This window comes from Lineus longissimus, chromosome 3 (assembly GCF_910592395.1).
Source record: "Lineus longissimus chromosome 3, tnLinLong1.2, whole genome shotgun sequence".
In the NCBI taxonomy this organism is placed as follows: Eukaryota; Metazoa; Nemertea; class Pilidiophora; order Heteronemertea; family Lineidae; genus Lineus; species Lineus longissimus.
The window spans coordinates 15,111,786-15,127,530 of record NC_088310.1 but is presented as its reverse complement, the minus strand read 5'-3'; the positions used below and the strand labels follow the sequence as shown (position 1 = coordinate 15,127,530).

General features: G+C 40.8%; 1 protein-coding gene across 2 annotated transcripts in view; it reads right to left on the bottom strand.

The window, feature by feature from the left end:
• The window catches only part of LOC135485752 (U4/U6.U5 tri-snRNP-associated protein 1-like), a 344,022-nt gene that overhangs the window by 110,900 nt on the left and 217,377 nt on the right, over positions 1–15,745 (bottom strand). For both annotated transcript variants that reach the window (XM_064768148.1, XM_064768149.1), the window contains exon 15: positions 3,329–3,493. In XM_064768148.1, coding sequence (XP_064624218.1) covers positions 3,329–3,493 — 165 coding nt within the window. The remainder of the gene's footprint in view (positions 1–3,328; positions 3,494–15,745) is intronic.

Here is a 15,745-nt window from a genome sequence, read left to right as displayed (position 1 = left end):
GACCCCTTCTTCTGACTCTGTCTCTCCTTCAACCCCTAACTGGTGGATCATCATTGTCGGAGGATAAATCATCAGTAGAATCAGGTTCAGGGGAAGGATCATCAACTGGAATGGACCCCCCCTCCCCTCACTCTCACTATCAGATACATCAGTATCCATATGTTCTTCAGGCATATTGTCATCAACCATGTCATCACTATCGGTATCATCATCAGACCCTCGGTACTCGCTTTCTGAGTCCGTTTCTGCAACTATTTCAGCCACAACATCATCATCCTGACGTCACAAAATTCTTGAAACAATAGCAAATTTTTCAATCAAAATCATCGAAAACTTTCCACAGCAAGATATACAAAAGTTGTGTGGAGCAAAAGGCCTTGACCTTCTACTACACATTGAAAACGATTCTGAGTCCCTGTGCTGCCGTATAGAGTTAAAAAATGGGACTGAAAATTGGTATAGTGGAAGTCGACGATCATCACCTCTGGCCGTCCGGCGGAAAGTCGACTAGCAGCGCCTCTGGCCGTTTAAGGGTAAAATCTGATTTCAGACTTGGCAAAACAACTTTATTCGATTGTTTCTGCGCGTTGTCAAGCCTAACACCAAGCCGTGTGATATTTTTCCGGATCACATGGACGGATCACACAGTGAACTCTGTGACGCGGTGGACAGTCTCTGTGATGACACATGTCATTATTGAGGTTTTGACAACGGGGGTCGCGGGTACGTCGTTGTTGCTGTTGCAGTAACGTCATCGCATGAAAATATGGGAACATGCGGCATTCTGCACAGTTCCTTAAAGCATAGATATTTTTAAATAGACCTCCAGACGCTTTTCGCCTCATTTATTTTGCATTCCATAGGCTCATCAGTGGGGTTACGATATGAATTGTCGGATGGTTTTTGTTCAAGTGACAGGTCTGACGTTGCTGGCTACTGTGCTTGTTGTGGCGACGTTACGTTGGTTGTGATGCATTGCTACACTGTTGATAACTCCGGCGTCACAAAGCTGGGCTCGGGTGTTTTCGGAAGCATTCCTGATGTATTTTTACGGAGCAGGAACCACATTTGAATACGGCTGATAGAAGATGTGATATTAACTCACATCACAATGAATGTCCGTTCCTATTGATCAGCATAAAATCCCGACTTGGTCGTGGCATTAAAATCCATGAGACACAGGATCATCTCCGTGATGATGCAAGTTCGCCGTCCAAAAAAGACAAGGTATGAAAATATAATATGGGAACAGGCGGCACTGTGTACAGTTCCTTAACACTTTCAGCGCCATCCGACGTAATTTTACGTCTTGCAAGTTCACACAGTTGAGCCATCCGACGTAATATTACGTCGCATTTTTAAATTTCACGCTTTGTCTTTGAGGCGACTAGCAGCGCAGTAGAGGGGAAAATAATTTAACTATACAGCGCTTGAGGTGATAGTATGATGTTCAGCCAATGTGCTATTTATAGCCAAGATCGTCTGCATTCGAATAGGCGCAATGGCGGGTCGAAGATTGATGACGGGGGCAGATGTAGCCGAGAGTATGCCAAAAAGCGGGTATTCGGAAAGACACCAGATATTACTGTTCTATGTGTGGGGTACCATTGTGCAAAATCAAGTGCTTTGCTGACTATCATTCCAAATTAGCATTGTAAAGAGATCTAATAAAGAAGAACCAACACAGAAAATTTCATGTAATTATCTTTATTCCTTCTATTGTTTTCATAATTTTGAAAAAGGGTAAAAAGGGGAGTAACCTTGGCCCCTGGGGGAAGTACACTAAATATGGCTGGGCGCTGAAAGTGTTAAAGCATAGATACTTTTAAATAGACCTCCAGACGCGTAGTAACGTAATCGCGTCATTGCGGCCGTGGATTTCACGTCATTGCTACGCATGGCGTACTTTTGGTCTTGGATTTATGGGAGAGAAATTTGCGATGATTCGAGCTACAAATTTGAAAAAATAGCAAAAATGGTTTGTGATAAACAGAAAAGGACACTGTGTTTCTTGAGTGGAAATATCACACTCAAAAAACACACTCATTTGGTTTTCTTATTGTATTATGCAAATAGGTACTGTAAATATTTTGTAAATTACACTGTTCAGTACATCAAAAATATCTTTAATTCATAGGAGGCTTTATTTCTTTATGCTATCAAAATAGGCTTATTTTCTAAGTCTCTCCTGCTTATAACAGGGAATGGCCCAATCCAAATGCACTCATGTGTGACATGCAAGGGGTCCAAGGAGTGGAGCTAATAAGTATTCACACTAAGGGTTACTCTGGGTGTTTGCCACCTCATTAACCTCATTCAATTGAGGCCACTTTGGGAAGACCTAGTTTTTATGGAAATCCTACCTTTCGGAAAATGTTGGATAAATCAGGAAAAAGTTAGAGAAACCGTTAATAAGTCGGAAAAAACCTCCCACTAGTGTCAACCAATGTCACAAATTGCTAAAATCACGCGACTGTTCGATGAATTACCGCTCTATACTCAATTTTTTTAACAAAATGTTAGAATTCATCTGGAACCTCGAAGTCTAAAGTATTTAAATGTCATAGCGTACAGTGCCATTTATTCATGAAATGTAGTTTAGATAAGCTCCTTATCAAGTTGTGCTTAGTTACAGGTCAAAGGCCTCAGTTCATCAGATGATGGAGACAAGATAATAAAAGTCACCCTGCATGTATCCGTTTATAATTGGACCCGAAACAAGGCAGGTCGGGGTATAAGCTGTAGGTGGTCACGTTGAACGCATTTCCCTCAGATAAGAAGCTACGTCAGAAAACATTTTCACCAGCCATAACTGACGCTGTGTCTGATAGAGATGAATAGAGTTAAAGTTGGCAAAATGTGGCAGGTATCAATAATGCAGTCTACAAACCAGGTAGTATTACGACAGCCTCTAAAAGATATATTTGAGGAAGTGCGACGAGCAGGTGGCTGGACAAGTCTCTACTTTCACTATATTCTACAATTAATAACATATTAAATGCTCAGTTTTTTTCTTTTGAGCTTTTTTGTGGCAATTGACTTTGAAATTCCATTAAGAGTACTTTTGGGCTATTGGGAATTGAAACAAGATTTAAAACTTTGCGGAACTTACCCTGTAAGTGAAGAATCTTGTTGAACTTCCCAATAACTTTCTAAGGTGAAACATTTCGGGAAGGTTGTGTAATTTTAGCATGCAATGCCACCTAAACTCTGAAAAGCAATATCAGCCAAATCAAGTTGCCCGGCCAAGACGGCTGGTCAACTTGATGTGGCAGATATTGCTTTCAGTTCCCCCCAAAAAGGAAGGAATGAGTAATTCAACACTCACCAATAATTCATCCCTTTCCTCATCCCTGTTTCCTGCCAAACCGTACGTTGGTATATCACCAAGTGATCGACAGAACTCAGACGTATCATTTAAGATGATGTTCTGGGCATCTTCCATTTCTTCAGAATCTTCTATCGTTTTCTCTACACGGATTTTCTTGGCAATCTGTAGGACAGGAACAATTGAAGAACTTATGATTCTGAGAGATAATAATAACAATAATAATAATAATAATAATAATAATAATAATAATAATAATAATGATAATAATAATAATAATAATAATAATTATTATTATTATTATTATTATACTAATATAATAATAATAATAATAATAATAATAATAATAATAATAATAATGATAATAACAATAATAATAGTCCAAATTTATATAGCACTTCTTGGATAAGAGCAAATTGTTATCCCAGTAGGGTGTGACTGTCCTCAGTGTCACATACGGCTGATGCGGGGTTCTTCCGTGCGGGGGTTCAATGGCGCACAGAAAGAGCAAGACGAAGACTGAATTTTGTACGAAAGAAATCAAGAAATAAATGGAAGAATTGTTATGTTAAACAAGGAGTATAATCTATAGTAACCACTTCTCATTACAATAATAATACGATGTTAAAGCGCTACTCCCTAAAGCCTTTCTAAATAGCCACGTTATCCTACTGCTTGTGGCACGAGTTTGTCTTTGACTGCAAAGATTCTGTACTAGCTCGGAAAGGTACGCTGGTGCACTTCCTTGTACAATCTTCTGAGTTGCTGCAAGTATCTTGACATCAATTCGCTGCTAAATTGGAAGCCACTGCAAAGAGCGCAGAACGGAAGCAATGTGGTCACGCTTGCGCATTCTTGACACAACCCTTGCTGCCGCATTCTGCACTCTTTGCAATGGAGCCACTGTCTTTTTTGGTCGACCATAGAGAAGGGCGTTGTTGTAATCTAATCTTCACATTACTAGTGCCTGGACTAGCCTCTTGGTACTGTTCACATCGAGATATTTGTGGAGGCGGCCAATGTTGTGGAGGTTGGCAAAGGCGCTCTGACAAACTTTCTTTACGTGGACTGACATAGACATGTGTTCATCGAGCCATGCGCCAAGATCTCGCATAGCACTAGCAGATTGTATTTGGTCTCCGTCTACTGTGATGTGGGTAATGGATGGCGTTCTTTTTACATGGGTAAAGGCCATGAATTCGGTTTTAGGGCCGTTAAAACAGAGATTGTTCTCCAGAAGCCAACTCCTTGAGATGAATATGAATAGGTCAGGGGCCATTGTGCTCATCAGATTGATTGTTGATGACACATGCGTTTTTCAGACTATCAGAGTGAGACTTTAGGATTTATGACCACAGTGACATTGGGAATGGGGTCAAGTCAAAAACCCAGGTTGCATATTATGTTTAGTCAAATGTACCAATAATTTGAAATTGGTAGTTAGTAGTTATAAGGAATAATGGCATTTTGAAGGATTTAGATTTGCTGAATGGTAAAAAAAATCAGATCGGACTCAATCAGGGTCCCTGAGATCACCCATACCAAGGTGTATTTGTGTGTATTAAGCTTGATAGTCATTGCGGTTAAGAGACGTACCATAGATATAACCTTACAACTGACTTGCGCTAGTGTGACCTTAAAAGGTCAAATCAAAAACCAAGGGACTTTATCATGTATCCTTATGAGAAGCGAATGTGTTTAAAATTTGGCTATTAGGACTAACTGCATTTTTCATGTTTTCCGTTTTGGTCCTCTAGTGGCCAAGTCAAGAATCTGATCAGACCAAAACTCGATGTCCTGGCAATTGGAACTTATGCGTTCATCTGTACAGAGTCACAAGTCAATAGCGCGAGCGGTTAAGAAACATGACAAAGAGTTACATTCCATGATAACGGGCACTACACTATTGTATAGACTGACCATAATGGAGAGCCAAGAAGAATAAGCCCTGAGGATTTAAGCTTAACTGGCATTCATCCGCATTCTGAGAAATGAAACGGCCAGGAGCCATTGTGCTCACCATATAGATATTTGGTGGTTAGGAATGCATCCTTGTTAACCCATATGGGGGCACCAACGGAGTACGCCATAGCCTTTTAAAAAGCTGAAAACAAGCACCTACAGCTAATTCCATATGTTATTGGAATCATCCGCCACAATGGAGGATCCCCATAACGTCATCAGTTATCATCGAGAAGCTGTGAAGAAGGACCAATACGCATGTTTTCTCGCCATTGTGTGTTCGATTTCGTCTTTTCGTTGAATTTTTTTTTGGGGGGGGGGGGGGGATTTTGTAGGGTTTCTGAGGGAGGGACCAGACCAGCTATGGAGGATGCTAAGGAAACAAGAATTATCAAATCCAGTGAAGGGAATAGGGGTTGGTTTATGATTTTATTTGATAGTATATCATCTCTAGTTTCGATCACGAGTACTACAGTACTTATTGGTGAGAGTTTGTGGTCGAGACGGGGTTGTTTGGTTGGCAGTCTCCCCCCGGCCCTTTTTGGTGAATAAGTCCCGTTTTGCGGTTAAACTCGTAGTATCTAGGATCTTAGTATCTTTCTCAATATCAAACAGAGAATATTTAGATAACACTATGAGCTTTCGGAAAATGTATAATTTATTGGGTCTACATTGGTTTATTGTGTTGTTATTATTGTTTTTCTGAATTGGTTACCACTACTTGAAATGCCTTGCCCCGTTCAGGGTTCAGAAATATTAAATGCTTGCCTCCATATGGGTTAAGAATCATGCTGCATATATAGTATGTAGGTCAAACCAAAGTCGATATGACATGCGATGTTTCCTTGCTTGGAGTACCTACCATAATGAAACGGCCAGGGGCCATTGTGCTCACCGTAAGTATTTTTAGTAGACAGTTACAGAAAGTGCTACAGTATGTAGGCCTCTTATAATTTATACATGCATCTGTGACCAGTTCAGAGCCGGCCCTGGCCAAGTGGTGAATCCGAGACTTGTGGTTCCAAGCTTGTAGAGTCTAGGTGAAAATGATAGTGAAGAAACGTGCCACTCCATGACAATGGTGAATATATTTTTAACTTTGACCTCAGTGACCCTGACAGGTAGGTCAAATAACAAACCAGGGTGATATGTGATGTAGACACATCCACCTGACCATAACAATTTCATCACTCGTTACACTACAGCAATCGGCAAAAAACGATTTCCAAGATGGCCGCCTAATTAAATCTATGGCACCAAATAAATCAAAAAATGAAGAAAATGTAAGATAGAACTCAGAAAAGTAAAAAGGAAAAGATGAAAAATAAAAATATTTTTGGCTGTCCTTCACCGGGGTTTGAACTCACGACCTTTGGATTGCCACAATACGAGGAAAAACCCACAAAACATGCAATTTCGGCCATATTTGAATTCCGATCTGGCTGAAACTTGGCATACAAATAGTGGCTTCTTAGATGCATCATTACACAAAATTAAAACTCTTTACATTGAACAACGACAAAACGTACCAAGAACGGTAAAGTTTTCAACTTTGACCTCTGTGAACTTGAAAGGTGGGTCAAATCAAAAACCTGTAAGATGTGTGATGTATCCTTGCTGGGAGTACCTACCATGAAACTTTTATCAAAAACAAATCAGTAATAAGCGAGAAATCACACTTTTTGAGTTTTGAGTTTGTGCCCCCTGGTGGCCAAGTCAATAATCAGACCGAACCAAAATTCAGTGTAAAAGGTCAACTGACCTAGGGGGTCATTTGTTCAAAGTTTCAAGTTCATAACTGTTGCGGTTGAGAAACGTGCCATAGTTACACTCAAACGGCAAATTTACGCCATTTGACCTCAGCGACCTTAAAAAGTAGGTCAAATCCAAAAATCGTGCAACATCTGGGGTAACCTTGCTAGGTGTCCCTGCCATAAAAATTTCATCAAAAACAATTTGCTAATAAGCAGGCTATTGCACTTCTTACTTTTTCTGTTTTGGCCCCCTGGTGGCAAAGCCAAGAATCAGATCAGGCTGAAATTCAGCACCAGAGGTTATCTGATATAGGGGGTTATATGTACCAAGTTTCAAGCTCATAGCTTTGGTGGTTGAGAAACGTGCCATAGTTACACTCAAACGGCCAATTCATGCCATTTGACCTCTGCGACCTTGAAAAGTAGATCAAATTAAAAACCCGTAAGATATATGATGTATCCTTGCTATGAGTACCTACCACAAAAGTTTTATCGAAAACAAGTCACTAATAAGCGAGATATCACACTTTTTAGATATCCACATTTGGCCCCCTGGTGGCCAAGTAGAGAATCAGATCGGACAGAAATTTAGTGTCACGGGTCATCTGACCTAGGGGGTCATGTGTACAAAGTTTTAAGTTCATAGGCCTAGCGGTTAAAAAACGTGCCACTGTTTTTGAACTAGGATACGACGGACGGAAGGACGGACGGACGGACGGACGACGACGACGACGACGACGACGACGGACGACGGACACTGCGGTATCGTATAGACTCCCCTACGGTGAGCCAAAAAATCATCTAAAACAAGTCACTAATAAGCGAGATATTGCACTTTTTACGTTTTTTTTGTATTGATCTCATGGTGGCCAAGTCGAAAATCAGATCAGATCAAAATTTGGTGTCAGAGGTAATTTGACATAGGCAGTCATGTGTACCCAATTTCAAGTTCATAGCTTTACTGGTTAAGAATCATGCCATAGTTACACTCAAATGGCCAATTTACACCATTTGATCTGTGACCTTGAAAATTAGGTCAAATCAGAAACCTGTAGGATATGTAAATTCATCACATGCCAAGACGTCATCGAGGTTTTGCGAAAACCCATCTCAAATTCAAATCGGACATAAATTGTGGAAGTAAATCATACCAAACCCTAGATCTTTTTATGATCTTTCAGCTGAACACCATTAAAACCGATTTCAGACATGGCAAAACAACTTGTTCCTGTGCGTTGTAATTGCTACCACCCAGCCGTGTGATATTTTCCCGGATCACACGGGTGAACTCTGTGACGTGGTGAACAGTCTCTGTGACGACACGCATCATTATTGAGGTCTTGAAAACAGGGGTCGGGGGTAAGTCTTTGTCGCTGTTGTAGTAACATCATCGCGTCATTGCGGCCATGTTTTTCACGTCATTGCGTGGCAAGGCACACTTCTGGTCTTGGATTTACGGGAGCAAAATTTGCGATGATTCGAGCTACAAATCCCTTAAAAAATCACAGTAGTGGCATGTGATAAACAGAAAATGACACTCGCGTGTTTCTTGAGTGGAAATATCACACTTGTGGTTGTCTTGGCCCAGAATAACCCACTTGACCTGTGGTCTCGTGTGTTCCGGGCCAAGACATCAACGTCACCTGACCTGGGGGTCCTGTGTACAAAGTTTCAAGTTCATAGCTTTAGTGGTTGAGAAAGGTGCCACTGTTTTTGAAACAGGATACAGACGACAAAGCAGCTTTCCCTTCAGGAGAGTGTTTTCAATAAAACTGTGCTAAAATTAGAAGGTGAAATTTCTGAATTAAAAGATCAAGTGGTGAAATTAGAAACCGAGAAGATGCTCAACAGCATGTTCAGTGACAGTCGGGTGCAGAAGGCTGAAGACGAGGCAGCCAAGTTAGGGTCTCATTTGTTAGAGAAAGATCGAGAGATAACTGGTTTGAAATGTAAATTAGGGAAATTGACTGGCAAGAATATGTTAGAAAAAGTTGCCCAAAGTTCATATGGTGTTCGCAGCACTGCCACAAACAAGCGGTCCGCCCAATATGTTCGAGTGGTTAAACCTGTGATTCCATCTTCAAAGGCAAGCGAGAGATCGCTGAGTGAAAGGTCACCTGTTTTGAAGAGAGTCCTTGAGTTGGTGTCTTGCTCTCAAACTCCGTCAGATGAAGACCTTGTTGCGACTCTTACCCAGTTTGTTAAAGCAAGCTCCACCATAACAATGGAGGCATGTAAGGCAGCATCAGTTTGTAATGTTGCTACTTTGACACCTGGTGACTCAGTTGATTTGGAAGTGTTCTTGAAACTTCCCATGAGTAGGTTCCGTGACTTGAGAAATTTCTGGCATATAAGGGGGTGAATATTTTTGCAAGTGAACCCCTCATGAGGGATTAAATGAAAGATCAAATCTCTGTTGACTCTCTCATTGAAGTCGGCATTGTCATGCTCCAAAAAAATGGTCGCACCACTGAGACCACACCAGTGGCATTCTGTTGGGTCAAGGATCAGGAGCATCGGTTGAGGATTTGTTTTGGTGAAATATCGCTTCAACAGGAGCATTGAGTATGGTTCAGTTTCCTGTGGAATTTCAGGGGCAAGTCTTTTTGAAATTGGGGGGGGGGGGGGTCTTGGCTTGGTTAATACTGCATATGAAAGGCTTGAGTCAGAGTGTATCAGTATCGACCGTATCAAGATGCCTAATCATGAAAATGTTGAGGTTCACAAACTGTATGAGAAGTGGAAGAATCTTACCGACAGTGCGGTTGATATTGATGATGAGCTTGCTGGTGCCAAGGCAGATTTTTCGGACAAGAGTAGTTTTTGTGAAGAATAAGAGAAAAAACAGTGTATATAGAGCCAAACAGTGCTAGCACAATTTATGTTGTACCACTGTCAGTAGATGAAGACGAGCCTGAAGAATCACAAGCATTCACAAGCTTGTCAATCTTGACAAGAGGACCGATGCTTGTGTGAGAGATTCTAAACTTCAAATGAAATTGCTGTATTCAAATCATGGTCTGCGAACTTCTGTCAAACCAGACAATTTGAAAAAGAGCGAGCGAACGTGCAATAAGGTCTTAGAAAGTGGCAAAGAATGTTCTGCTCGTTTGAAAAAATGCCCTGCTAACAATAATGAAAGGATGTGTCAAAGTAGCTTTAAGCATTTGTTCAGTCTGTGATTGTGATGTACATGTATGTTTGGTACAAAATTTAGTTGTGTTTTAACAGCAATATTGTATGAATCCAGAATGGTGGATTATTTCAGTTTAAGATGACTATATTTTGATACGTTAGGACATTATGTACCATTGATATCATACATCAACTGTCTTGAACTCTAAGCCTCACAGAACAAGGCACCCAACATGTGTCTCTCAGCATGTTTGACCCCATATATCAAACCACTGTTCATTTGAAGATTTCTCAGAACTATTTTTAATTTCAAGCCATCAGACCGCTTGCATCTGAAAGAAGGCATCAATATGTGCCAAAATGTGCATAGATACTGAGCTGATCGGCTGAGACCACGCTAAGACGACAGCGTTTTTCTGTTGATTGGAATTTTGGAACCCTGCCGCTCATGGCCATAACCAATAATACAACAGAGACCAGTTGAGTTATGAAATCAACATTTTGCACACCATTAGTCAAGATATCAAGAGAGAGGCCTAGAGGATATTTCACCCTCAATGCCCTTTAACCCTTTCGCTGCGCCGCTCAAAATTATTTCAATATTGATTCCTTGCTGCCCCCAAAATACTGTAAAAGCCAATTTCAACATAGGTAACTTTGAGGCCAATATACAGCCTGAAGGAGAAGAGATAGAGCTTTGGACTATTAGAAAAGGTTGTTGGGGACAGCATGGACTTTCAAATTATGCATTTGTCAATCACCTGAAATTATGTTAATTAACTAAATAACGGTAATTAGTATTAATCAACGAGGAAAAAAACAACATTTTTCATCTTGACCCAGGCTATCACTATCATCCCCCTCGGACCCTGAATCATGCACACTTTCAATCCCAATGCACACAGTGTACATCGGCATTATGTTCAGAATCATCATCACTAATCAGACTCGTCACCTAACGCCTCGAATTTACTATTTCATCAATTATTGATCCTGCAGTTCGTCGAACACGTGACTGAGGCATTTAAATTTGTTTACAAAACTTTGAACTCAAAATATCGCCTAAACTTTGAATAAAAACACCGAAGTTTTCACCTAGAAATCGAAAGTTCTAGCGGTAAACAACATGGCAGGACACCTAGCGACAAGTTCCTGTACTAATTTTCTATTGAAAACATCGTCTGATTCAGGTCTCTCCCAAGTCGCAGTTCTCCGTACATCTGCACAGATCGGAAATTTTTTTGGTCGCAAAAAAGCGTACATCCGCAGCGAAAGGGTTAAGCCTCCCAGAACACGCCCGAAAGGGCAGCCACACCCTTCAGGATTATTTAGGATTAGTAATCTGTCTACTGGAGCTAAATTGGACAATATGTTTGAGGATAAATATCATAAACTGTCAGTGAGTAACCTATTCTTCAGTATCAGCAAGATTGAGACAGATATGGGTAACTGTATGGTCACAGGGGACACTTTCAGTGGCACTTAATCGTTTAGCTTCTCTCTATCAGACAGGTAGTACCACTGCATTATCATGCATTGGTACCAAAACGAGGCTGAGTTTTAGCAGATAAGGATATAATACGGCCTTGATTGCAAACTGATAGGCCAAGTAAAAGACTAGAGGCCTGGCGGCCTGAATAGCTACGCTGGCGGAATTCAATAGCAAGGAATGAGATGAATGACAAGAAAATGTAGCAAGTAGTATATGCGAGTACCAGAATGCAGGTTTATGGTAGATAGGGAGATGTGGACAGACTAGATGGAATCAAGCTTGAACAAACGGGGCCAAATTCATGGAGGGCCATCAGCGTTTAACTACAGAATAGGCAGATTCAGGTCATTCATTTAAACCTTCACAGAATATGAATAGGCCCTATAACTAATCAGGGAGAAGTTACACACGTCTGATGAATTTGGCCCCGAGAGTGGATGACAGTTGTGAAGGTTTTATTTTAACTGCAGTGAATGAAGTAGTTGAGGGGTTCTTTTTTCACATCGCTCTGCAATACCTTCAGTGCCTTTGCTCCAACTTTGTTTGAGCAGGCCAGCGAAAAACTGCTCTTTCAATACCTTTAGTTTGATACCATTAACGCGACTGCCTTCCTCTAACGGTGTTCAAGTTGTTTAGTGAGTCATAAAAGTATATCATGGTAAACCTACTCTTAAACACTTTTATTTTGATATCAAACACGGATGACACCTTTCGCTGTAACCGTCTCCAAGTAGGTCAGTTGGTAATGAAAATGGGTAAGCACAAACCTACTGTTCATTATCTTTAGTTCGATACCAAACACCAGTCATTTCTAACATATTACCAAGCATTTTGAGGAACGCTGCTTGTCGTCCTTGTTTTTTAGGAAGTTTTCCTTCTTCATACAGAGATTTGTTTGTCCAGTGAAGATGACACTTGTCCCCGCACAACCTCCTGTACGTCGTATGTGCATCACCTTTATTGAAGACCCATCCTCTTATCCATCGAACACGACTGTTGGCGTACCATGTCGAACACGACTGTTGGCGTACCATGGTACGCCAACAGTCGTGTTCGATGGATAAGAGGATGGGTCTTCAATAAAGGATGTGATGCACATACGACGTACAGGAGGTTGTGCGGGGACAAGTGTCATCTTCACTGGACAAATATTTATGGGAAACTTAATCAACATACATTTTACAAAGGTCTTCAAAGCTTTTCCCACATGGCCAAGGTAACCGCATAAGTAATGCACCTCCATCCATGACAAAGTTGACACCAGATTTGGGAACAGATTCAGGCTGATAATCGTTCACAATTTCCCACATTGCATCCGCAAGAGATGCTTTATCAGCTTGTCTTTAGCTTGTCTTGGCAGAACTGGGGATTCAAAAAGTGCTGCTGGAAAACTACACAACTCGTAGCAATGACGCTCAATCTCTGAAACAGAAGTTGGGGATCGACTTGTACCTTTTCATTCTTAATTGTCAGTGCTGTTTTGGAACCTAACGTGACTGCCTGAGATTTCCTTTTAAACGAATACTCCTGGACATTTTCACCAGCCATGGATTCAAGAATACTTTGTCCAACCTGATGTGCCTTGTCTGCATTCACGCTTTCGTCGGCTATTATCCCATTTATAAGGCCTCAGAGTGATGTGTCTTGTACAAAGGGATCCCATTGCTTGAGTGCGTCAAGCAGTTTATACATGTCTTTCATATCCCGGTTTGGTCAAGCCTTGCCAATCTCTTTGTGTTGTTCACTTGATTCATATCGCACACCAGTAAGAGTCTGCATGGCATTATTCACCTGAGCGCATGCAGGCATTGAAAGTAGCCAAACCAGTCTTTGCATCTCATTCATGCCTCTACATCTAGTCAGTCCTCCGCGACTCTTAACGCTTCTCATTAGCACCTGCTCAATAATCAGATCTGTTGAAAGTCCAGCCCAATATCTGTTACTTCTCCGTACCAGTTGATGTCCTTCTAAAAAACAGTTGTATACATCTGGATGGTCATCTCCAAGGCATGCCATATTCTGAAGATACACATATGCAGATTTAGTGTACAGATTGTGTCCAGATGCTACAAAGTATGGGAGCATTTCTTGCACAGTACTCAAGTAGAGATTCAAGTTTCCTGTACGTTCTGCATTGATGAATCTACATAAAATTTGCTCCATGTCCATGTACTGGAACCAGAGTTGAACAGTCCTAGAGTTCATCAAGCTTTCTCTTTCTTGCTTGATTTTTTCACCGATTCGACAGAGAATTTCGGACAAGAGCGCATCATCATAACTCTCCCTATCAAGCAACCCGTCGAGAAGTTACGCAGCCCCTTCTAAATCATTGAGATTGGTGTCTTATGCGGTGTCTGTGTTTCATCACGATCTATTTAAATTCCATTCTTCTGCTCCTCACTATCATCCGCACAAGCTGGCAAGGGTAGATTGAGACATTTGCAACTAGCATAGTTTGTAAAGCCCCGTACAACAATAAGTGTCCTCGAATTGCCCGTGAAACCGCCTTGCCTGTTAGGATGTGCTTCACACTATTGACAGTGTACACTGTTTCCAACAATTCCTGCAAACCTGAGCCTGCCATCAGATGCCACCAAATGAAATCCGCCTAATCTCAGCAGAAGAGATTTCACACACCTTGCGACCGGTTCTGATGCTTTGATGAGCGTTGCCTTCCAGAAGAAGGGCTGATCGAAAGTAAGAACAGGGGTGACTCCATGCGCACTTAGATGCACATGTCTGAGGCATGGCCTTGTCTGAGGCATGGCCTTCTATGTTCTTCTGTCTGAAGCAACTGCGAGGGTACCATTTACACAAACATTAAAAGTATTGTAGTGAATGACAGTGACATTGACAATGAAGGTGACGATGACTAAATGACTAGAAAAATGTCCATTTCAATCAGCACTTACAGTGGGTAATTAGCATATTTCACATGATGTAATGCCTTTTATTGTCTTAAAATCATATTTATTAGGTTTCATTGCTTTGTTTCATTTCATTGGGTTAGACTCATATATGGTGACAAACGAGAATTTTTGACGAAAATTACTGATATCAAGATTTCATAGAAAATCGGCAAAAATTGGTGACTAATTATCGTATTACCCACGATGCAACATATTTTTTCTCGTCAAGAATTGTTTCATTGATTTCCTTGATACTGAAAACATATGATTAGACACCTTGATTGACTAATTTGGATGATTTTGGACAAAAGTCATTGTTTCCCTATATTTGGGTACTAATTAGCATAAATTAGCATATTTGACCCCCTTCCCCTATTTTAATTCATTGACATTTTTAGTATTGTGTAAGAGGGTCTTTCCTGAATGAATAAAGGTGGAATCGTTTCTTTTGCAATTTGTGGTGGGTCAAGCCCTAAAATGAGCTAGATTGATTGTCCAATATGTTGGTTAGATGTATATGGTTCGATGAAAAATCGTATTAATATGCCAAAATCATACTAGTTGGCAGGCCTGAATATGTGTTCTCAGGAGGACCACAAATAACACCCAAGACAGTTTCAGTTCAACATTCCTGACCTAGTCTAAAGATGACACAAGAGCTGAGCAGGTTAGGACGATACAGCAAAATGCAAGGTAGGTAGATTTGGGCGATACAGTGCCAAAAGGGTTCAGCAATTATCACATTTTTAAGGTTTTTGAATTTAACACCCTGATGGCCAAGTGGTGAATCAGATCGAACCAAATTTTGTCCCTGAGATCATCTGACTAAATGGGGTAAATGTGTACCAAAGGTGAGATCAATGGTGACCTTGGTGAAATGGCCAAGGGCCATTGTGCTCACCGTATAGATATTTGGTGGTTAGGAATTAATCCTGTTAAGAAACATGTATAGTATAAGGGTCAAACCAAAGTCAGTATGACATGTGATGTATCCTTGCTTGGTACCTACCATAAAAATATCATCAAAAACAAGTCACTAGTGAAAGTGAAACATTGCACTTTTTCCCTTTTTTAGTTTTGGCCTCCTCATGGCCAAGTTGAGAATCAGATCGGATTAAAATCGGCCAATTTACACTTTTTTTGTCCTCTGTGACCTTCAAAATAG